This window comes from Setaria italica, chromosome V, assembly GCF_000263155.2.
Source record: "Setaria italica strain Yugu1 chromosome V, Setaria_italica_v2.0, whole genome shotgun sequence".
Taxonomy (NCBI): domain Eukaryota; kingdom Viridiplantae; phylum Streptophyta; class Magnoliopsida; order Poales; family Poaceae; genus Setaria; species Setaria italica.
In genome coordinates this window covers 37,487,634-37,510,412 of record NC_028454.1, presented here as the reverse complement: position 1 = coordinate 37,510,412, position 22,779 = coordinate 37,487,634, and the positions used below count along the sequence as shown (strand labels likewise).

General features: G+C 46.1%; 3 protein-coding genes across 3 annotated transcripts; 2 read left to right on the top strand and 1 right to left on the bottom strand.

Annotated features, from left to right (window-relative positions):
* Positions 1 to 3,171: 3,171 nt before the first annotated feature.
* On the bottom strand, positions 3,172 to 9,927 carry LOC101769235 (SAP30-binding protein). The gene is made up of 8 exons (XM_004969975.2): positions 9,331 to 9,927; positions 9,186 to 9,243; positions 7,787 to 8,043; positions 7,099 to 7,300; positions 5,613 to 5,732; positions 5,427 to 5,506; positions 5,227 to 5,342; positions 3,172 to 3,428 (listed from the first exon to the last, which is right to left on the bottom strand). Exons 1-8 carry the CDS (start codon positions 9,775 to 9,777, stop codon positions 3,380 to 3,382), a joined length of 1,329 nt encoding a protein of 442 aa, XP_004970032.1. The 5' UTR covers positions 9,778 to 9,927; the 3' UTR covers positions 3,172 to 3,379.
* A 4,569-nt stretch (positions 9,928 to 14,496) lies between these two features.
* On the top strand, positions 14,497 to 18,520 carry LOC101768816 (CBL-interacting protein kinase 19). Its single transcript, XM_004969974.4, has 2 exons — positions 14,497 to 16,231; positions 18,051 to 18,520. Exon 1 carries the CDS (start codon positions 14,667 to 14,669, stop codon positions 16,221 to 16,223), a length of 1,557 nt encoding a protein of 518 aa, XP_004970031.1. The 5' UTR covers positions 14,497 to 14,666; the 3' UTR covers positions 16,224 to 16,231; positions 18,051 to 18,520.
* A 2,022-nt stretch (positions 18,521 to 20,542) lies between these two features.
* LOC101768415 (CBL-interacting protein kinase 30) lies at positions 20,543 to 22,525 on the top strand. Its single transcript, XM_004969973.3, has 2 exons — positions 20,543 to 21,391; positions 21,489 to 22,525. The coding sequence occupies exons 1-2, from the start codon at positions 20,825 to 20,827 to the stop codon at positions 22,350 to 22,352; spliced, it is 1,431 nt and encodes a 476-aa protein (XP_004970030.1). The 5' UTR covers positions 20,543 to 20,824; the 3' UTR covers positions 22,353 to 22,525.
* The last annotated feature ends 254 nt before the right edge of the window (positions 22,526 to 22,779 follow it).

The window sequence follows — 22,779 nt, the reverse complement described above, 5'->3', positions numbered from 1 at the left end:
GAATTGCCCCTCCTAGGTTCCCGTACGGTTCCCCTGTTCTCCCACCTCGACACCTCGTGGCTCGGCTAGACAGCTAGTAGACTACTGTTTTGCTCGCATGACTGTTTGACTGCTGTTGTTGGGTTTTCCTTTCCTTCTTCAACGTCTGGGAATCTCCTGATTAAAGCTACTAACTATTTTTTTCAGATCTTATTCATCCCAGATATCATTTTTTAGCATAGTATCTATCATATTCAAATTAAGTTAGTAGTGTACAATTTCAACAAAAAAAGTCAGTAGTGTACATACGAGACACATACTAAGTACTAGCTCTTTTCACTTTCACCCATTCTTTCCCTTTGAATAACCACGATCAACCACAAAATCTCTTTTTTTTAAAAAAAATAACCACAAAATCTCTACTTGGCACTATACAATTCTTATAAAAATGGATTGGGCACTGTCCGTACATTTTTCCCGATTGCGGCCAACCGATGGGACAATTGCTCCAATTAGATATCCACAGCGTCACCTGACGGCCCTGGTCCAAGACCAGAGGATAGTTGTTGTTTTGCCCTTTCCCCCGGCCCTCAAATCAAGCGGTGCACGTCAGCGCGTGTCCCCATCCCGCCTGCCGGACTCGCAGTCCGAGCCGGGGCGCAACCGGGCAGCGCAGCAAAGTTACCGTTGGGCGCCGCTCGCCGCCTCGCCGTGCGGGTGGTCGGAACCGCTGGAATTCATCGTGGCCTCGTGGGGCGAGCGAAGCAAGACGACGGCTGTACGGCTTCCCCCAATGGGGCCCGCGCGGGGCAGCGATCTGAGAGATGCCTGCCTCTGGCGCCCTGACCGCACGGAGACCCACGCCACGCACCCACGCAGCGCCCGCCGCGACGCCGGCGCCTCTGCTGGCTGCGGCTGCCGTAAAACACCTGCCGGCCGTGCCATGGTCTTCAGCGACGTGAAAGGCTCCCCCCAAGCAATTTAGGCCTTTTGTCCAACTTGAGTTGCAAAATTACTGTTGTAGCATTGTAGTACACTGTAGCATTTCGTTTGTATTTGTGAATTATTGTCCAAATATTGACTAATTAGACTTAAAAGATTCGTCTCGCAAAGTACAACAAAAATGTGCAATTAATTTTTGATTTCGTTTACATTTAGTACTCCATGCATGTATCGTAATTTTGATGTGATGAGGAATCTTCTTTTTGAATAATGATAAAGTTAGGAATTTAAGGAACTAAACAGGGCCTTATTTTACAGCTCGCGAGACAGAGGCTACAGTTTTCTCGCGGGCACTGTTCTTTTTCGCGGGGTCCCGCCAGCGGTAGGATTGTGGTTACTGCGGCCTGATGCGCCGAGAGGCCAACGGGAAAAAAAAGCCCCTGCAACTGCAAGTGCCTGCCCCGCCAGATCTACGGCGGTGTGCTGCAGCTGCACTGTGGTGAATTCATGGCATGGGTGCCCCCGTCGGCCCGGTCGGTAGTAATGAGCTGCAGGGCGCCGCAGAGGCGGTGGTCTCGTTGCCGGTGGGTGGCGACGGTGGTCGCTTCAGTCCCGGTAGCTCGTCAGCCGTAGCCGCTGACTGCTGACCGTTTGGGTTGCAAGCGAGCGTCGATGTGGCCGTGAATTCGAGGTGGGTGATATCTGCAGGGCCGGCTCTATAAGTTTAAGAGCTCTTTTAGGCGAGCAAGAAGATAAGGAACTGTTAGAACTAATTATTAAAAAATAGGCTCTTGAAAAAAAAACTTATGTAGAGCATCTCTGCGATTCTACGGACTGATCTTCTTATTTTCTTTTTTTTTCTTTTCTGAGCACCCAATAAATATTTCTTAGGCAACATCTATCGTATTCAAATAAATACATTGAATTAGAAATTTTAACCCTAGCACAATCGGTATAAGCATAGCACAGAAAAAATAAATAAAAAAATTGGAAAGTGTGTTGCTTACTGTGACGAGCGAATCGGATCGGTGTCCGGTCGCCGCCTCGTCGGGTGAGGAGCTAATCGAATCGGCGCGGGCGTCTCCTCTCCTCAACAGCATGTCGATGGGCAGGCAGAGTCGCGGCGGCAGAAAATGATCAAATGAAACGTCATCTACGGTCTACCCTCCGCTCGATGGATCAGGTTACGTGGAATAGGACCGGAAGAAAGAGTTACCTACGGCATGAGCTGCTTTGTGATGGACTACTGCCAAATAATAAATTATACGTATTAATTAACTATATGGTCTTGCTCCATGGATCCCCGGTCATCGCACGGCCTGCCCCTCCTCTAGAGCCGGGCCTGGATGTCTGATGTCGTTCAAGGGTCGGTGACGTACACGGACGCACTGGGCGCGACGGGCGGGGTTCCGTACATCCACCGCCACTGTTCGTCTGTTCCAATGAGTGCTGTGCTGCCCATTAACAGCAGGATGCAGAGCTGAGAATTGTACATCCACAGCACTGTTCCCTGCGTGTTGCCCGTCAGTACTCAGAGTCTCAGTTACTGCGTATGCAGAAATGCAGACTGCGTGAGTGACAAGAGCCCTGAAACACCATATGGAGATGATGATTGAGGCGACACTGATTGAGCGATGTTAATGTGAAATCGTAATACCAGCCGAGCGAATCGTGACATGGCAGGGGCGCAGAGCGATGAACACTTGAGGGATGGCGCGCTACCATCTATGTGAATAGTTATCAATTGTGAAATCCAAACATTCCATCGGCACAGAGCAATTAATTTAGAGGAAGTGTTTGGATATTTAGTCCGGACTAAAGTTAATATCACATTGAATATTCGAAAGCTAATTAGGACTAAACGTGGGCTAATTATAAAACTAATTAAACAGAGGAAGACTAATTCACGAGACGAATCTATTAAGTCTAATTAATCCATCATTAGCACATGTTTATTGTAGCATCACATTGTCAAATTATGAACTAATTAGAGCAATTGGTTTTGTAATTAGCCTATGTTTAATACTTTTTAATACTACTAATTACTACTAATTACTATCTAAACATTCGACGTGACAGGATTTTAGAAAGGATTAAAGAAAAAAAACACTTAGGCAAAAATACATAACTGCCGGCTGTAGTTGCCACTGTAGCATGGGGGGTGGGGGCAGAGGAGCCGGAGCCATAATTGTGGCTCCTCATACTCCTTGCCAATTTGTGAGAGGGAAGGGGAGGAGAGATATGAAAGTAGCTTCAGTGAATAGTGTTGCTTAAATTGCCAGTTGGAGCCGGAGCCGGTAAAAACCTTGCCAAACTAACCCCTAGAATCACTCGGATTGATTTCGATATTTTTTTTCTTTTCCACATTACAAAACTATGTCACTGTAAAACTCTCAATGGTACATGATGGTTCAAAATGAAAACGAAGAGAAAAAATTGCAGCACTAACATCTTCTGTCTACTTATAATCACTTCTCTTCTCTTCAGCCTCTTTTCTCTTTTGTTGCCTGAAAATAAAACAGATGTTACAATGGAACAACTAATAGCAATAGAACAATATGCAGTTTCTGTAGACGAATCTTTCAAATTGCTCTCGTCTATTCGCATGGTCACACAATCATCTCTCACATCATTAAATATATCACAAACCGTTTGCTATTTTTGTCATTATATAGCACCGCTACAGGAAAGGGAAATTTGTTTTTTCCATTAAGCAGACCATCTATTTTGATTCCACCATCCATTTCCATCAGGATTGTTTTTGCCACTCTTTTCCCATTCGCTTGTTTTTTTAACTACTTTCTGGAATTTCCAGTCTAATGCTGTCAGTTAAAGCATATTCATCTTACATTCTTACCAAATACGGCTTCAAGGGCTGTGTATAGCAATCATATATCCTCTACCTACCTGTGGTACTTTTGTCACTTATAGAGAAGAGTGAAGTGCATGACCAGTCCTTAATCTTATGCAGCTGTGTCACTTAGGTCCCCATACTCTTAAAATGCATATCTAGCTCCCTAAACTTGGGCTCGGGTGTCATTTAGATCCCTATACTCTCAAAATGCAGATCTTACTCCCTAAACTTAGCTTCGGATGTCATATAGGTCTCTTGAAATGCAGTGCCATCCCACTAATAAAACGTGATAAAATCAAAATTTATGCTTTCAAGCAAGCCATTACTTTCATTGGTACATTTCCTCACTTTGTTTTATTGCCCCTTTAGCTTCTCCCAATATTCGTCCAGCCCTTATTTTAGTTTAGCAAGTGTAACTATGAGTTATTCAAATTTGAACAATCTTCCAAGAAGAGCACATCTTTCATGCGCACCTAGCAACTTAAGATATTGCCCTAAAGTAAGGGCCTGTTTGCCTGTTTGTTTGATCTGCAGCTTTTCAACTTTTCTGAGAAGCTGCTGCTAGCTTTTTATTTCTGAAAAGCCAACACTAGCTTTTAGAAGATGTATTTAGCTTTCTGAGCTTAGAAAGCTACGAAAAGCTCATAAAACTGAGCTTTCCACCTTTCCATATAAACTCAGTTTTTCTGAGCTTCCAGCTTTTCAGAAGCTGCACTAGAAATTCGTTGTTTGTTTGAGCTTCTAACTTTTCATGCTAAGAAGCTGTCAAGAAGCTCAAACAAACAGGCCCTAAAAGATCATCAATCTTTCTCGATTTAGCACATCAATATTCTCCAAACGTTGAGCTAAAATTCACTTTATTTGATTATAATTAAATTATATCTATGTAAAAATATGTTTTTATCAATTTAATTAAGATGACAATGCTTTTAGAGAGTATATGGACCTAGATGACACCCGAAACCAAGTTTAGGGGGGTAGATCTGCACTCTGAGAGTATATGAACCTAAATAACACCTGAGCCCAAGTTTAGAGAGCCAGATATGCATTTTGAGAGTACAAGGACCTAAGTGACACAACCAGACAAGTTTAAGTACCGGTCATGCACTTTACTCTATAGAGAATTTCTCGGTTCTAATGATTAAATTTAAACACTATAGAGAATTTCTCGGTTCTAATGATTAAATTTAAACACTATTTCAGTCAGTCAAACATGGTCACTTAACCGTAAAAGGCTAATGGACACGTGGCACAAAAAAGGTCAAAATGGATGTCAGCCAAAATTAAGTGCCGGTTGCAACAAAAATTTCCGAGTAAATGAAAGGAGACCAAAGGTGTGAGCATCAGTATTAGTTGATCTGGTTAACGTAATACAATAGCAAGGAACTACATTGTGCTAATGGATGATCTGATCACGTTAAGACAGACAATGTTGAAAGAAGAAAACTTACGCAAAAGCAGCATATCCAGCACCAACATTGGCAGAAGGCAAAAGTGCCGCAGAAACTGTTGCTGATAAATGGTCGTGTCCACTAGGAATAGCAAGGTTCTTAACATCCCCATCAACCTAACAAATAGTGCAAAACAGAAATTAACACTGAAGATCAATAATCCAAACAAGGATAAATGCCTTAAGTGGTGTATTAAATACCTTATCCCATTTTGACTTCTTGTTTGGCCTACTCTCTTTTTTTACACCTTCTGCAGGTACCGGAAGCGTAGCAACACCAGCTGAACAGAGTATATAACTAACGTCAATATTGTCGAAATAAATATTTGTGGCATAGGTGATGATAAGCCAAAACAGAACATGCAACTGGCTTCATGTTCCCTATACCTGGAATCTTCGGTATTGATGCAGTAATCGGAGGTTGCACTCCTGCAGCAATAAATTCAACTTTTGGGCTTTTTTTCCTCTCCTGTTCCTTCCTCTCAAGTTCTCGCTTCATGTCAGCTTCTGCATTCAAATAGCACACATAAGCTCAAGATTCAAATATCACCAAAGCAGACAGAACTGTACATTCAATAGCATTGCTTCCGAAGAAATAAAAAGGGCATTCGTGACAGAATAAGCACAAAATGCAATAGATTATATAATTTTGAGTTCATTCCAGAAATCAAGAACTTTTTGCAGAACTTAAGCTACATCAAATATTCTTACCTCAATAATAAACAACACAACACCAGATCATTCCATACTCCACCCATCCATCTAATTTGGTGTCACATACAATACAGAGCTGAATAGCTAGTTGGGCTCTTATAGTGAATTTTATTCAAAAAATTCGAGGCATGCACCCCTGACGGCTTGACCTTTCAGTTAACAAGCTCCTCAAAAGGATATTCCAGATAGCTGGAACAATGGAATATATAGGCCCTGTTTGGATTGCAGTTGTTCCAAAGGAATTTAGGAGGAATGGCATTCCTATGTTTCGCTGACGTCACCTAGTGTTTGGAATGCAGGAAACGCCAAAAAAGTTCCAGAGGAATGGTAGGATTGCCTGTACTTTCGCAGGAAACAAAAAATGAGGTCTGAGACAAGGGAATCGTTGGTGCACATCTTGTGCTTAACAAGCGTGCTTACCCTTGCTGTCCAGCTCACTTGAGCTTGCGAACACCATTAATGGCACCATGGCGGCCTGGATCTTAGGCCTCTAGTCTCTCTGTGCCCCTAGCAGCAGCCAACACTTCCTGGCCATTGCCTGCTCAACCATTTGACCACCTGCTCAATGACGTGCGCTGTGGATTAGAGAGATCGGCAGATGGAGAGAGAAAAGAGAGATGCAGGGAGAACAAGCCATGGAAGAAAGAAGAGAACCAGGAGGGATAGGAGAGAATTTGGGGGCGTGGTGGCCTTGCTGAAGAAAGGCAGAAGACAGGAGAATAGCAACACGGAGAGAGGATGAGCAGGAAAAGGATAAGAACGAGACAGGAATAATTGGATAAGAGCTGTTAGTGTGACTGACCGTTGGGGTCCATACCTTTTGGCCCACCTGTTAATGTTACTTTACCAGCTTGTATTATGCTGATTTTTTTTTCCAAGCTCATGTACTTTTCAATTCTTTGTTTTGATTCTTTTGTACCAGACACCACTTCCGGTATTTTCATGTGTTTCTAATCCTCTTTTTTCTCACTTCACCCACGATCATTTCCGGTGTTTCCTACCATTCCTCTGTTCCTAACAGGCCCTTAATAACTTTATGTTCCTACTTGACTAGGTGTCAATATTTAGCCAGTAAAGGGAAGCTTTTTGTAATGAACAATTATCTAACAAACAGCAATACATAGCCCAAGAGGAAAGCATATAGAATAAGGACACGTACCTATCTCATCATAGTAGTCGGCTTTGTCATACCCGTAAGGATCAAAAACATCCTTACTGAAACAGGTCCCTATCTGATCGATTTCTTGATACCGCACAGCATGCTGCAAGAAGTCAGGATTTCTGTAATCCTTCCTGTTGCGCACTTCAGCATTAAAACTCTTTCCGGCTCTTTTGTACACAAGGAACCTGTTAATTTTTTGCTGCAGGAGAAAAGGGTAAAACAGTAGAAAATGAGTTTTAAGTAAACATTTGCAGTAAGAACACAAAGATAAGAATAAGTGCGAAGGTGCATGGAGATGCATTCATAGTGCGAATCTTACATGAAAAGCAACAACACCATGATGAGTTTATAAAACTTGAAAAGTTGCGGATGGCAGAACAAAAAAGTATAGGAGAGACTTCAAGCATATAGGTGAACTGCTTGAAGTAAAGCTATCACATAGAACGTAGCATTTCTCAAGAACATCTGATAGCAGATACAGGTGTAGAAATGCTCAAATGCATGATAGGGATGTTCAGCTTTGCCTTCTTATTACATGCCAGCAAGATAGTTTCATCAGTTTTAAAAGTAGATTATGGAGTTCATTGAACATAGTAAGAAGAAAGGCGTTCCACAAGGAGCTGATATTCTGTACAAAAAATGTGATGAAAAAACAGGTGAGATAATTGTTTGATCAAAGGATAACCTGTAATGCTGCAGAGCACTTTGCAGTCGCGGGTGGAGGAAGGAAACGACTCAATGGATCATCATTTTCACCATTAGTTGAAACATCAGTAGTTTCCTCCACCTGGGCATCTTCAATTTCTGGTCTAGTTACATCCACATCCATGTCTGTCCCTACTTGGTTCTGCTCAGGCGCATCAGGATGCTGAGGCATTTCTGCTTCGGTATTTGAGGGCATAATATGAACCATACCTGAGAGAGTCCGTTCTTCAAGATTCCCTAGAAAAGAGAAGAGTAAATTATATTAGATAATCTTGTGGATATTAAACATTGCAATGACTAAATTGCTCCAGAAGGTAAATATAAAGAAGCACCTATCTGTAATTTTTCTACAGAGGTCACAACCATGTACATCATGTGTCATATATAGTTAAGTCAAACAGATATATCAAGAACACAAGCTATGTGGTTGGCGGGATGGCATTCCGATATGACGTATCAGAGAAAGGAAATGCGCATATTTTTGGTTCACAACAATCAAAGTGCTGTACAAGTGATAAAAAAATGCAAATTACTTAAAGCATATGGCATGTGTTTTTGAAAGAATGCTCTTCAGAGGTCTCAACAAATGCACCATAGGGGTAAGTCAAAATGTCAAAAATTCACTCATCTGACACTTTGCAGTTTGTACAATATGCATTACAAACCTCTTAACAAAATTCATAGATCCACACAACAGACCAAGGTGTGTCATCTAACTAAAAACTTGCAACAGGATTTAATCGAAACAGTACACTAAATCTAGTTAATTATCATAAAACCTTTTGTTTCTTTCATTGCAAACAGTTCACAGATTTAGTTGATTATCAAAGAATTTTATCACAATGGCACATGAGTTTGCAAACCTTCATACATTACGATTGATCACATCTTTGCGTAACATTAAAACCGTCAACATCAAGCAGACCAGTGTAACAAGCCAAAATATTGAATGTAATTGCACAATACTCATATCAAGACATGGCGTGGACAGTCAACATTTTATGGAACGGTTTCGCATCATGATCCCAAAATAACTTTAAGCATATGTCCAATTGCAATTTGGGCATATATGGTGACATCATCACACATTCAGCCATTTGAATAATTCTAGCGATAGTGTTTCATTGCTAGGCCATGTGCCATCGCAAGTGTATTATGGCATGGCTACATATTCATATGGCAGTACAAATTAACACTATAAATATAAGCAGAAAGAACATAAGAACATCTAAAATATAAATCCTTAGATCTGCACAGCACGTTTTAAACTGGTTGGACCAAATTTATTTGATTTGTATAATAATTTAGCAATGCATGGTCACAGTCACAGCAATTACACAATGCATGAAAGTAATGAGCATGTCCAGTTAGAAACCTACCCTCAGCAGACTGAGCATCTGAGCCAAATCTGTGCACGCCGCTCATGATCTCCCCATCCTGCAACCAATCCATATTAACAACATCAATTCAGAAAACCAGCAGGCTGCGAGCAGTAGAACTGAACACATACTTCACCAGCTCTACCTCCTGCTCGGGCGACATGGCCATCTCGTCGTGCCCATAGTCCACGATTGCAAGCGCCCCGCGCCGCGGCGGGCGCGGCAGGTCGGGCGGCGGGGCGGAGGATGGGCCCCGCAGCGGGGAGGGGGGCGAGACAGCAAAGGGCGACGAAGAGCGCCGCGAGGGCAGCGGCGGAAGCTGCCCCCGCGCCGGGGACGGGTGGGGGCTCGCTAGGGTTTTGCGGCCGGCCGACTCCTCGGGCAAGGGAGGCGACAGAGGCGCCAGGGAAGGGTTGGGGTCCTCACCCCCGGCTTGAGAGGGCAGCGGCGACGAGGAGGTGACGGCGGGGGCCGCGGCGGCGGCGGGCGGCGCGGGGGAAGGGGGGTTGGGCTCGTCGGCGTCATCCTCCTCTTCCTCGTCGTCGTTGTACATGGAGAAGAGGGCGGCTATGCGCTCTTTATCGGACGCCATGCCGAGGGGGGAGATCGAGGGAGTGAAGGTTGGATTCGGGGAGGATGCGAGGCGAAGGCCGCGATGGCAAGGAAGGAGACGGAGGATTTCGGGACAGCGGCAAAGTAGCGCTTGGCGAGTCTTGCGAATGTGTGTTTGCCCGAGTTGGGCTGTGTTCGAGTCGGCTGTAGAGGATGACGGCACCGGGCCCAACGCTCAGACGTAGTGTAGACTCCAGACCTGTGGGGTTTTTTTTCCAAAAACGTGCTTTATTTAGTCAGAAGAAACAGAAATATGACTGCAATCTTTTCAATCAGGGGTATTTGGATAACAACTCCTATTAGTACATGTTACGTCGGATGTTTGATACTAATTAGGAGTATTAAATATAATCTAATTATAAAATTAATTGCACAGATGGAGTATAATTCGCGAGACGAATCTATTAAGCCTAATTAGTCCATGATTTGACAATGTGGTGCTACAGTAACCATTTGCTAATGATGGATTAATTAGGTTTAATAGATTCGTCTCGCGAATTAGTCATGTGAATGAGATAGCGTTTGTATCTAATTCGTAAACTATGTATAATATTCTCTTGATTTTAGCGATTTAGTCCCTCCATTTTTGTATCTAAGGTTTTTCACGGTTTTTAGCTTTTGCTGATAAGTAGGGTGCGTCGTCTCGTTAATCAGCAATGTCTTGTCATTCCTTATCTCATTAACTCGCGAAATTAATCGGCCAACAGGAACCGAACAGCCCACGAACGTGAATAGTATAGTCTATGTATCACGTGGTTGGCGCTGATGGTTCAATCGATGCAATGATTTAAAAGCTAGCGCGTGCGGTGGATTTGTGCCTTGATCTCTGCATAGCACGTTCAGGCATCCTAAAAACGAAACCGGAGGGAGTACTTGGAAAGATGATGCATGATCACCTCTACCTTTTAGAGAATGTTACAACATCAGTATCTATTATATAGCCGATGAAAGACACCGCTCTTACACAAATCCGATTGAAGAGTAGTTAGCCTTCTCACCCATTTCACTGCAAGTTACCCTCTAAGGAGTATTATCCATTCCAATGTAGTTGTTGCGCCAATGATTATCTCATTTTGCTATGACATGTTCGATGCATTTGGCCCTGCCTCTATTCTATTTTTGCTAAAGACAATGACAACACTTTAGATCAGCATATTTTTGTTGGAATGTATTATCTCGAGGTCCTCCTTTCCCCATCCTAATGGTTCTCGATCGAAAAACCTAGCACCAATTTTCTGGTTTGGCCGAGAACATGTTTCCTTTCTAAAAGTATTGTTACGGAGATTCTTTATGGTGATTTTTTTTATCATAGCTTAAATCTATGAGTCATGACTACAATATTGGTGGAGACTGAGGACAACATATGACTACAGTCAAGAAACAACACGATTATCACAAAAACGAAGCATGATTTGCAAGAGCATCCATTGATTTTCCAAACTTGACCTTAAAAGGAGCGAGCATGATCTCCAGCCACACAGCCACACTTTAGGTGTATCGCAATTTTTTTTTAAAGATGTGTTTCTTTTATATGATACGGTTCGTCAAACCTTCTTAGCGTCTCGCTCCAAATGCTTCGGATGGTCGTACCTATTTGCTTCCCTGGAGACTTTGATGAAGGATACTAGGGGCTAAACTTTAGCTCCTGTCACATCGGATATGTTGATACTAATTAAAAATATTAAATATAAGCTAATTACAAAACTAATTGCACAGATGGAGGCTAATTCGCAAGACGAATCTATTAAGCCTAATTAGTCCAAGATTTGGCAATGTGGTTCTACAGTAACCATTGCTAATGATGGATTAATTAGGCTTAATAGATTCGTCTCACGAATTAGCCCAGGACTTCTGCAATTAGTTTTATAATTAACTCATGTTTAATCTTTCTAACTAGCATCCGAACATTCGATGTGGTAAAAGAGTAAATTTTAGCCCGAGGATCCAATACGTACACCAAGAACTTCACAAGTGAAATGATATGGATGCACAACTGAACATGCTGGTAGACGAGCCTAGTTCTTCCCCGTGTAGTCTGTGGCTGTGAACTAGGGACTAAACAAGGTGGCACCATTCCCTAATAGGTAACCTGTCCATCGATCGTCAGCACGGGATGGTTCGGTTTCGTTTGCATTTAACCGATTCCTGCACGACGGAATCCTGTACAGGCTTGCGAGATGCGGTTTTCCACTTGCTAATTTTGCACTACTACACTGACGCAGCATCTTCGCAATCAGCCATGTGGGCTTTCCCATAATAGGCCCAGCTCCAACGTCCAAAGTCACACGATCACTTCTGAACTTGGCAAGCCCTGCGGCTCCGCAAGCTTGCCCTCTATCTGCAGCCGCTACAAACCGCTCTTCGGCCGGCGATTCCAGTCTCCTCTTTTTCCATTAGGTGAGGTTTCCCGATACGGCGCTCGTCCCGTCGCGGAAGCCAAGGACCGACCGCGACGCCTGCGCCGGAGAGGGATAGGTTTCTTTCGGCCGTAGGGCCGCGAGATGCCGCCCATTTCGTTTTCCGTAGCCCGGTCCACCCGGTGCCCGTCGTCCCTTTCGCCGCGTATCTATCCCGATGCTTTGTTTGCTCTCATAGCAGTAATGGCACCGAGCGGCAGGCGCAGTGGTGGTGACATGCTCGGCGTGTGCTCGACTTGTTGCGTGGACGGACGGGAAGCATCGCTGTTCTCCTGCAGGCTCGCGGCGAAAAGGAAGTAGCACGTCAACACGCCCGGCCGGTAGCGGACCGTTCGTCCCAAGATCTTTTTTGCTGGTTGCTCGTCCGAAGTGTGTGTACTTCCATAGAACCTGGTCCTGGTGTAGCCGTGTAGATCGGAGTCGCGCCCATATATAACGGAGCCGGTTCGCTGAACTAGCTAGTGACGTCGTGTAAATTGTTTGGGACGCGTCGTGCCGTTTCGGGCCTGCCGCCGTGAGCTGTGTCACGTTGTTTGCAGGTGCGTTTCCATCCCCGTTGCATGCTGGTTCGGGCTTTTCTCTCTCACACGCACCGGCCGGGCTCCCCCACGCGAACCCACGAGCTCGGTCGGTCGGTTCACGACTTCACCACGCGACCCCCCGCGCCTCCCGGCGGTCGCGTCGCGCGCCGCCCCCCGCTCCCCCCAGGTCCGCGGTGTGGCGCGGCGCGGAGCGACGCGACAATACGCCCCCATTTGTTTACCCACTACGCCGTATGGCAGGAGGAGAAAAAAAGCAACGGCCACACCGGCCTGCCTTCTCCCGCGGCGTAGTCACGTCGAGAGACACACCAGCCCGGACACCTGTCCGCCCGCCGCGCCAGCTCCACGACCGCCCGTGCTCCACGTACGCCGGCACGCCGCGGCGTCGCCACCTCGCCACCTCCACAAATACGACCTTGCATCTCCTTGTCTCGTTCTTAAGAAAGGTTGGATTAGCAGAACGATCACGGCTTACACCTGTCGGGTGCGTCAAGCTAAGCACGGGGCTGCAGCGCGTGATGAGCACCACCTGGGATACGGCTGGCAGGCTGTTAAGGCCTCTCGTGGGCTGTTGCGTAGTAGCACGCGCTGTTGAGACTTGAGATGGAGTAATCGCGTGAGGGTGTTCTAAACGTGAATGGGAAATGGAGTGTCCACATGGACGAAGAGATGCACCGACTTAGTTCGTTGCTTAATGAACTTTTGATTTAGAGGGGAGAAAAAGGAAAGAACCAGTATGCTAGCATTATCGAAATGGCGGATATTTGCATTGTGGTTTTTTTTTATATGAATAGTGCATTTGCTTTTAGCAAAAGCCACCGTGCTCAACTACTCTTCATATTCGATCATAAAGGGTGGAGCTCGAGAAACAGGCAAATGACAACTCAGCAATTCTTTTTGTGTGTTCAGTTTCACTTTAATATCTGGACTCTGGACACTAGGGTTTATGCGGATTTTACTCATTCAGGGTAGAAACAATCGACAAGGTGCCACTACACTTGTTTGTTTTTAAGTCAACATGTATGAGTAAAACTATGACTTTATCGTGGTATGTTGAGACAAAACAAAATCATCATTGTATTCTAATTGCTGGATAGGATGTCGAAAAGGGGAGGGAATAAAAGGTCAATGCCACATTTCAAATGGTGGATCAGCTGATCAAGTTCCTAAAAGGAAGAGAAGAAACGGATAAATACTACATGATACTCAGTGGATCGAGAATCTCTATTGTCCAATAAGTTACAAACAATCGCAATAACTAGCGGAATTTTTTATTGAAGTTTTTTATATCTTTTATAAAAAAATAAAAGAAACTTCCTACTACAAGCATCACTATTCTCTGGTCGACAAATTTTCGAATCAAAAGCAAGTAGCCAACTTTCTCTCACATGAACCTTCAACACTCCTCTAAAAGCAAAAAGAAGTTGCTAGCAACTGTAGTGCTTTCCTGTGCAGTGCTTTCTTGTGCTGCTCCGGTGCTTTACCATTTTCTAATTAACAAGCATTTAACTTTCTCATTGGTTAATATTTTGTTGTCACGCACACTAACCAATATAACACGAATCACCATCCCTAGACTAGGGCAAATCAGAGAAAAGCTGTACACCAAAAACCGCCATCCCCGGCCGACATGGACCCAGCCCAGCAAAACACGGAAACGGCGAGGGCGTAAAGCAAAAGCACCCATTCCCGACTGCCCCCAGCAAAATTACAAACGAGCCGACGAAAAATCTCCCCTCACAGCCAGGTTCCAGGGCCATAAGAACGCGACAGACTCTGGCCTGTGGGAAGAGAGAGAAGGGGGAGCAGCTGCCCGGAATTTGTTTTCGCAGGGAGCGTTAAGCTGCCTGCCGCCGCTGCCGGCCGCACCACCTAATCGCCGTTGGACCTGCTTTCCCCACCACCGCCCGATGGCGGCCGCCACGCCGCCGCTGCAGGCGGAGGCGTCGCCGTCGCCGTCGCTGCAGGCGGGGCGCCCGGCCCCGTCCGCCGCCGCCGCGGCCAAGCGAGGACCGGCCGGCGCCGGGGGCCTGCTGATGGGGAAGTACGAGCTGGGGCGCCTCCTGGGGCACGGCACCTTCGCGAAGGTGTACCTCGCGCGGCACGTCGGGTCGGGGGAGAGCGTTGCCATCAAGGTGCTCGACAAGGAGAAGGCCGTGAAGAGCGGGCTCGTCTCGCACATCAAGCGCGAGATAGCCGTGCTCCGCCGCGTGCGCCACCCGAACATCGTGCACCTGTTCGAGGTCATGGCCACCAAGACGAAGATCTACTTCGTCATGGAGCTCGTCCGCGGCGGCGAGCTCTTCTCCCGCGTCTCCAAGGGCCGCCTCAGGGAGGACACCGCCCGCCGCTACTTCCAGCAGCTCGTCTCCGCCGTCGCGTTCTGCCACGCCCGCGGCGTCTTCCACCGGGACCTCAAGCCCGAGAACCTCCTCGTCGGCGAGGACGGCAACCTCAAGGTATCGGACTTTGGGCTCTCCGCCGTCGCCGACCAGTTCCGCCCCGACGGCCTGCTCCACACCTTCTGCGGCACGCCGGCCTATGTGGCCCCCGAAGTCCTCGGCCGCCGCGGGTACGACGGCGCCAAGGCGGACGTGTGGTCCTGCGGCGTCATCCTCTTTGTGCTCATGGCCGGCTATCTCCCTTTCCATGACAAGAACCTCATGGCCATGTACAAGAAGATTTACAAGGGCGAGTTCCGATGCGCGAGGTGGTTCTCCAAAGACCTTACCAGCTTGCTGATGCGCATTCTTGACACCAATCCGAACACTCGGATCACTTTGCCTGAGATCATGGAGTCCCGCTGGTTCAAGAAAGGATTCAAGCCAGTCAAGTTCTATATCGAGGATGATAAACTGCACAGCGTGATAGATGATGAGGATGGCCTGTTGGACATGGGGCCTGCTGATCCTGTTCCTCATTCACTGCCATCTCCACCACGACCTCTACCTCCACAAAAGGTTGATGGAGATGATTCAGGGTCGGAATCGGACTCATCGATCTCATCCTGCCCTGCTTCTGTGTTATCTGATGAGAGCCAGAGGTCCCGTGGGTCACTCCCACGCCCAGCAAGCCTTAATGCATTTGATATCATATCATTCTCAAGGGGATTCAACTTATCAGGGTTATTTGAGGAGAAAGGGGACGAGGTGAGGTTCGTCTCGGCTGAGCCCATGTCGGATATCCTAATGAAATTGGAGGAAATTGCAAAATTGAAGAGTTTCAAGTTGCGGAGGAAGGACTGGCGGATATGCCTGGAGGGTACTAGGGAGGGAGTTAAGGGGCCACTAACAATTGGTGCGGAGATATTTGAACTCACACCGCCCCTTGTAATGGTGGAGGTGAAAAAGAAGGCGGGGGATAATGAGGAGTATGAGGACTTTTGCAACAAGGAATTGAAGCCAGGGATGCAGCACCTTGTCCACCATATGGTTCGAACTCCAAGTATGCCTACTGATGCCAAGTAGGTCAAAAGGTAATAATTTTCCCTCACTTTTGCTTATGTTAACATGAACAATCAAATCAATCAAGTAGAGTATGGTATTAACTAATGCCGGACCTAATAATATTTAACATGATTCAGGTTCTGTAGTTTAAAATCACATGTTCTACTCGTGCTGATTCTGCCATGATATGTATGCATTGCTAATTCCATGTGATCATTAAAGAATTTCCTGTTCCAGATATTCTTCTTTCCAACATGAGCAATTTAGTTTCGGTGATTGCATGCTGGATTTATTTTAAAAAAATATGAACACATGTTAAGGATACAAATGAGGTCTGAAATTGGCTGTTGAGGGATTACTGAAAATGCATCGATACGATCAAAGAAAAGTTAAATTTATCAAGCATTGTTCTAATTGTTCTAGTTAGTGGCTCTGCAGCTGATTACTTATTGTTTTTTTATTTCCGATATGTTGGCTTTACTAAGACACATGCTGTATAAACATGTCATGAAAACATCCCAAAATCAATTGTCATCCCACATTCCCACTTGATTAGCTTTTCTGTTGTTGTGATTGTATCAATATTTTCTGTAGCTATTTGTTAGTTCAGAGGCTTTTCTCTATTGCATCTTCACTTTTAAAAGCCTCTGATGTGATTATGCACTTTCTATTGAAACTTAGCACTTCAGCTCATTGAAAATACAGGTCGAGTCAATGGGTTTATTCTCTGGCCTATTTATATCTGTGCGTGACTCCATGTTACACCAGTACTACTTACATACCGTAGTTGAATGTACCTGTGAGCAATTTACACCTTCTTTTTTTTCCATTGATGTTTTCACCACACATGGTAATGTGGTATAAAGTGGGGGGGAAAAGGGATTTCTTCCATTTTATTTTCCATCAGAAACCTTTTCTCAAAAGCTTCTGAGCGTATACTTAGTCCAAGTTGGGAATTTTGGGACAATGTCATCTCCCCTAGAGAAATAATTTAGGTTTACGTGATGTATGGCCTTTTCCCCTCCATCATAAATTATGATAACGTGATTTGTTCTCCCATTCAAGTTATTCAGGTATACTTGTGTGATGATGACAGTAAGTCGTGTTCGCCATTTATTGTATGTCGGAATTGACTTGTGGGGTTCATATGTTGGTGGCTTTATGTTTAGTTTCCTTTGTGGTAATGTACTGTTGATTGCTGCATTATTAATCCATAACCATCATATGTTTCCAGTTAATGGTAGCATCTACCTTATTAGATCCATGTTGCACACTTTAATTTGATAAACACATTAGTCATAATTATAATGAAAAACATGGAGCGCGTTAACACTTAGCCAGATCTTACGCATATGTTGAGAGTCGCACAATCAGGAGTTGCTGCTTTATGGGTCAGATTAGTGGAATGAATGATTAGATTGCTTGTAATCCTGCCAGACACATTTTTTTGGTCATTTTGGGTACTTTTTTTGTTGCTTGCCTTTTTGTAAGCCTGAAGATATCAAGATATCTTCTTACATCAGTATACCTGATGTTCCTTCAAATGATAAAGCAGATCTTCTTGGCACATGGAAATGTTTTTTTATTGTTCACCTGTAGGTGTGTTTATGTGTAGTATCATTTTTTTTTCTGTGGCCAGTAGGGCATGGATATTAGCCTCTTAGAGCTTTGCAGGGTGATGTGATGTATTGAGATGTACAGATTGTCTGATAGGTCATAAATAATTTGGTTTAGTTCTCACCAATCAGAATGGAACTGATGTTTATTACATTTACTGAAACTTGTGATGCTAGTAGTAGCTGTATGGACTGCTGAGCCCATCTGACCATTTCCCTTCACTAACTGCAGGTTTTCAAGGTAACAACGGCACTTCAGTTGGAGCTAATGGCTAGCGGAGGGGACATTCGGAACGGCATGAGGCTAGAGATAGAGTTGAGCGCAGCTGACCCGAAGAGATCCTGTAGTTTGGACAGAAAAAAAAAGGTTGACCATTTTCCCGCTGCTGTAGTTCGGCCGCCGTTGACGAGCTCCTCATCTCATGACTGAATAAGTCTGCTCCTCCGCGATGGAGGGAGTGGGGAGATTGTGGCTGTACTGTACATATTCCGGATGGTTGGTTGGTACTTGGTACGATGGTACCTGAGAATAGGTTGTTGAATGTACTATCGCAGGTTGGTGTACACCTGCTGTGGGTTTAGGGGTGTTTGGATCATTGAGCTAAAGTCTAGTCAATGTGATATCGAATTTTCGGAGGTTAATTAGGAGGATTAAACATAAGTTAATTATAAAATTAATTACACGGATGTTCATGATTGGCATATGTTTATTGTAGATCACATTGTTAAATCACGGATTAATTAGGTTTAACAGATTCGATTTTATAATTAGTCTATATTTAATACTTCTAATTAGTATCTAAATATTGTATCTAAACATAATATTTAGTATCTAAACATTATCTAAACATAATATTTAGTATCTAAACGTTCTAGTAATTAATCGTGGTATTCTGGACCATCTGCCGTGTCTCTGTGATCGGTGAGATTCCTGGACCTGCACATGCGCCGGTCGATCGAGATTCCGGATCTTCCATTTCTGATGCCGCACAATTGCATGGAGGAGTATGGATTTGGGCATGTCCTGATGTTTCGGACTCTCCAGGGGTCGTCGAAGGACTGGGACATGCCGGGAGGTGCGGCCGCGGTCGACCACGTGAGCCCCAGCCGGCGGTGGGTGGCCTACCACCCCCGGCGCGCGTGGGCGGCCGGGCCCGGACACGAAAGCGCCGTGTGCGGCTGCGCGGGGCTCGGAGTTGGCGGCGAGCGTCAGCGAGTTGGCCCCCCTGGGCTCTGTTGTGCTGTTGCGTGGCGCGCTAGCAGAGATAAAGATCGCATTGCGATTTGTGAATGGGTTTGTGTCGCCGTCGTATCCGTGGCCGTGTTCTTTTTTCTGGATTCGCCGATGAGCACAGCTTGTTAAAGCTTTGTCTATTGATATCTTTGTGAATGTTTAGCTTGGGTACTATAGTACATGAAAACGACATGGTAGATTTGCTCCGTCCGTAGAATGTTTTCAAACAATGTATCTCTAGGCTAGCTCATTTAAAAAGTGTTGGTATAAAAGACAGCAAAGTTGCTTTCAAGAGACTCCGCGTATTTTTGAAACATCTGTAACGGCAGTATTCGGTATGTCACATGTTGACTAGGAAAGCTCTCGCTGAAACGAACTGCACATGCTATGACAATTGGCATCTGATGTTCGTCCTCAACCACAGAGCTCTCTTTGTTTTTGAGATTGTAGTACCCAGTAGGGTGGTAAACATCAGGTACTTCAGCGCAGCATGTTTAGTTGTAAGACCTCTGTTTATTGTGCACTGGATCAAGTGAAACCTGTTAATTATTACTCCATCCGTTCCAATCGTTTGGGCATTTCTAGTTTCATAGCTTTTGTTGTTCACCTAGATATATATTATATGTAGATATATAACAAAACCTATGAATCTAAAAATGCTAAAACGACTTATAATTTGGAACGTAGGGAGTACATGCGCAAATTCAGGATCGTACCCTTCATAGTTTTACAAAGAGGTGAGACATCGTAGTACCCGTGAACCCCATGCCCGCATCTCATTCTTCACCTAGAAACAAAATTTGCTACTTTTTGTTTCTAGTTATAAATAAATTTGTATGCGTTGCTTTTGTAAAAAATTATCGACAACAGCGAAATAAAAATTTCGCAAGGAACTACCGAGTCCTGATTGAAATTTTCCAGGTTCTCAAGCCTTTTGGATTACACTGTGATTAGCTCAACTATGTATTAGTAATGTGATGCTATATAAAAAGGATCGTATTAGTTGTATTCATGAAGCTTTTCATATTTGCTACAACTCTAACACGAACTGTAGTATAGCATTATTAACATTATAAATAATACTAATAAATGTTCAAAAAATTTGAAAACTGTCCTTGAAGTATATTTTCGGACCATGATCGTATGATTTGATCTTGACGCAATCACATTACTCGGTCAACATGGTTTGGCAGTCTGCGCAATGAATACTGATATCTCAATTAGTCAAGCATCATATATAGTTCTAGGTTTTATCATCCTGTGCAGTTGAATGACTAGCCGCAAACACCATAATTGTACAATTGACCAAAGTGGGCAATGAGTTATCTTCAAGACAAGAATGGCAACAATTTGCTAAGTTATTAATCTAGTCCATAATCCTTTCACCAATTAACTACTCTAACAAATAACAGCCTTCTAAAATTAGAAAACTGAGAACGACTGTGTGTGCTTTTGATAGCCAGATAGGATTCTCAAACGGTGGCCGGCGCTGGGTGAGACCTTTGCTCCCAACCATTGCATCCGACAGAGTTTCTCTCCTAAAGTTAGTGAAAAGGGGATCCTCATTTCCTCCCATCAACACCACTGGACAGTAATCGCCAAGCACCTCCTAGCCTCAGATCTCACCGAGCATATCAAACCCCAACCTCTCTTGCCAATGGTCATCCACCATCTCAACCGCTGCGCACAAGGGTACAGTCTCCGTCCGGCCGTTTGCCCGGCCGGACCTTCCTTCACACCCATGATCACCTGGAGAATTTCCTTTGCTTCCCATGGCCATGGAGAAGAACCAAGACACCCAGCTGATCATGGGCCGTTACAGGCTCGGCCGCCTCCTCGGCCGCGGCAACTTCGCCAAGGTGTACAAGGCCCATAAGGTGGCCACCGGCGAGGTCGTGGCCATCAAGGTGTTCAACAAGGACGCCGTGCGCCAGTCCGGCATGTCGGAGAAGGTGAAGACGGAGGTGGACGTGATGCGGCGCGTGCACCACCCCAACGTCGTCCGCCTCCACGAGGTGATGGCCACGCGCTCCAGGATCTACTTCGTCATGGAGTACGCCGCCGGCGGCGAGCTCCTCGCGCGCCTCGCCCAGAGCGCGCGGCTTCCCGAGCCCGTGGCGCGCCGCTACTTCCAGCAGCTGATCACGGCCGTCGAGTTCTGCCACAGCCGCGGCGTCTACCACCGCGACCTCAAGCCCGAGAACCTGCTCCTCGACGCGCGCGGCGACCTCAAGGTCTCCGACTTCGGGCTCAGCGCGCTGCAGGACGCCGGCGCCCGGCTGCGCGGCGACGGCCTCTTGCACACCGCGTGCGGCACGCCGGCGTACGTCGCCCCCGAGGTTATGAAGATCCGATCACACAACATCCATGCGTCTCTTTTACTTTCGTGCTAGGATGACGAGAAAGTGTAACGTGCTTTCGCGTTCAATCGAGCAGGTGCTCCTGAAGTGTGGCTACGACGGCGCGAAGGCGGACATCTGGTCGTGCGGTGTGATCCTCTTCGTGCTCATGGCCGGCTACCTCCCGTTCAACGACACCAACCTGGTGTTGCTATACCGGAAGATCACGCAGAGCAACTACAGGTGCCCGCCGTGGTTCTCCGTCGACGCGCGCAAGCTCCTCGCCAGGCTGCTCGACCCCAACCCCAGGACCAGGATCACCATGACCAAGCTCAAGGCCCATCCCTGGCTCCAGAAAGGGCCCTGCCCTCTCACCGACAAGCCTCTCGTCACGAGCGAGACCTCCGTGCTGCTCGGCAAGGAAGCCTGCAAGTGCCACCACCACCGCGACGAAGAGGACGAGGAGGACGCCCGGGAGAGGAAGCGCTCCAAGGTGACCGTGTCGTCGCCGACCATCGCCGTGAGGCCGTCGAGCATGAACGCCTTCGACATCATCTCGCGGTCGAGCGGGCTGGACCTGTCCAAGATGTTCGATGAGGAGCACGGGGCGGAGGCGCGGTTCGCCTCCAGAGAGAGCACGGCGGCGATCGTGTCCAAGCTGGAGGAGATCGCCGAGGCGCGGAAGCTCAGCGTCAAGCTGAAGGAGAAGGGCAGGGTCGAGATGGTGGGCAGCCAGGACGGGGGAAGAGGCGCGCTCGCCATCGAGGCGGAGATCTTCGAGGTGGCGCCGTCGGTGCACGTGGTGGAGATGAGGAAGACCGGCGGCGACTCGCTCGAGTTCCGAGAATTCTACAGGCAGGACCTGAAGCCGTCGTTAGGCGACATTGTGTGGTCGTGGCAGGGCGGTGATTTGCCGCCGCCGGCTCTCGTGCCGGCAGCGCCGAGGCGGACCACCACGTAGCGTTCCTCCTGAATCAAGGAGTTCTGATTTGCCGGTGATGCATGTGATCCGATCGGCATCCGGTCTTGGCGTCTTGCTATTGTAATCCATCAGGCCGGCCCACATGTTTCCTAAACTTCTGGGCTTCTGTTTACTGCAGAATGAGAATTTTTTCATTTTTCTATTTTTTATTTTACGATTTTGCAAAAATAAATACACGTGTAAAAAATTAGCAGATCTAGATCTATACAACCAGATGAAACGGCGACCGCCGTTTGGTTCGGCGGTAGGGTCCCCTGTCACCAGTTGAACCGGCGGTACCCATTTGAAGTGGTGGTATGAATAAAAAACAGATGCGCATGGAAAACGGGCCGCCACGTGAGCAGCGCTGTCCAGCGTGGCGGGCAAAACCGCTTACCGCCACTTGAAACGGTGGGCAGGGGACCGC

What these genes read in the sequence shown, in the direction of transcription:
- LOC101769235 (XM_004969975.2), bottom strand. Translation starts at nt 9,777, where the DNA reads ATGGCGTCCGATAAAGAGCGCATAGCCGCCCTCTTCTCCATGTACAAC. An exon ending in ATCAATACCGAAGATTCCAG is followed by an intron (nt 5,507 to 5,612) that starts GTATAGGGAACA and finishes TACTCTGTTCAG; the next exon opens with CTGGTGTTGCTACGCTTCCG. An exon ending in GCTGGATATGCTGCTTTTGC is followed by an intron (nt 3,429 to 5,226) that starts GTAAGTTTTCTT and finishes TTTTATTTTCAG; the next exon opens with GCAACAAAAGAGAAAAGAGG.
- LOC101768816 (XM_004969974.4), top strand. Translation starts at nt 14,667, where the DNA reads ATGGCGGCCGCCACGCCGCCGCTGCAGGCGGAGGCGTCGCCGTCGCCG.
- LOC101768415 (XM_004969973.3), top strand. Translation starts at nt 20,825, where the DNA reads ATGGCCATGGAGAAGAACCAAGACACCCAGCTGATCATGGGCCGTTAC. An exon ending in CGGCGTACGTCGCCCCCGAG is followed by an intron (nt 21,392 to 21,488) that starts GTTATGAAGATC and finishes TCAATCGAGCAG; the next exon opens with GTGCTCCTGAAGTGTGGCTA.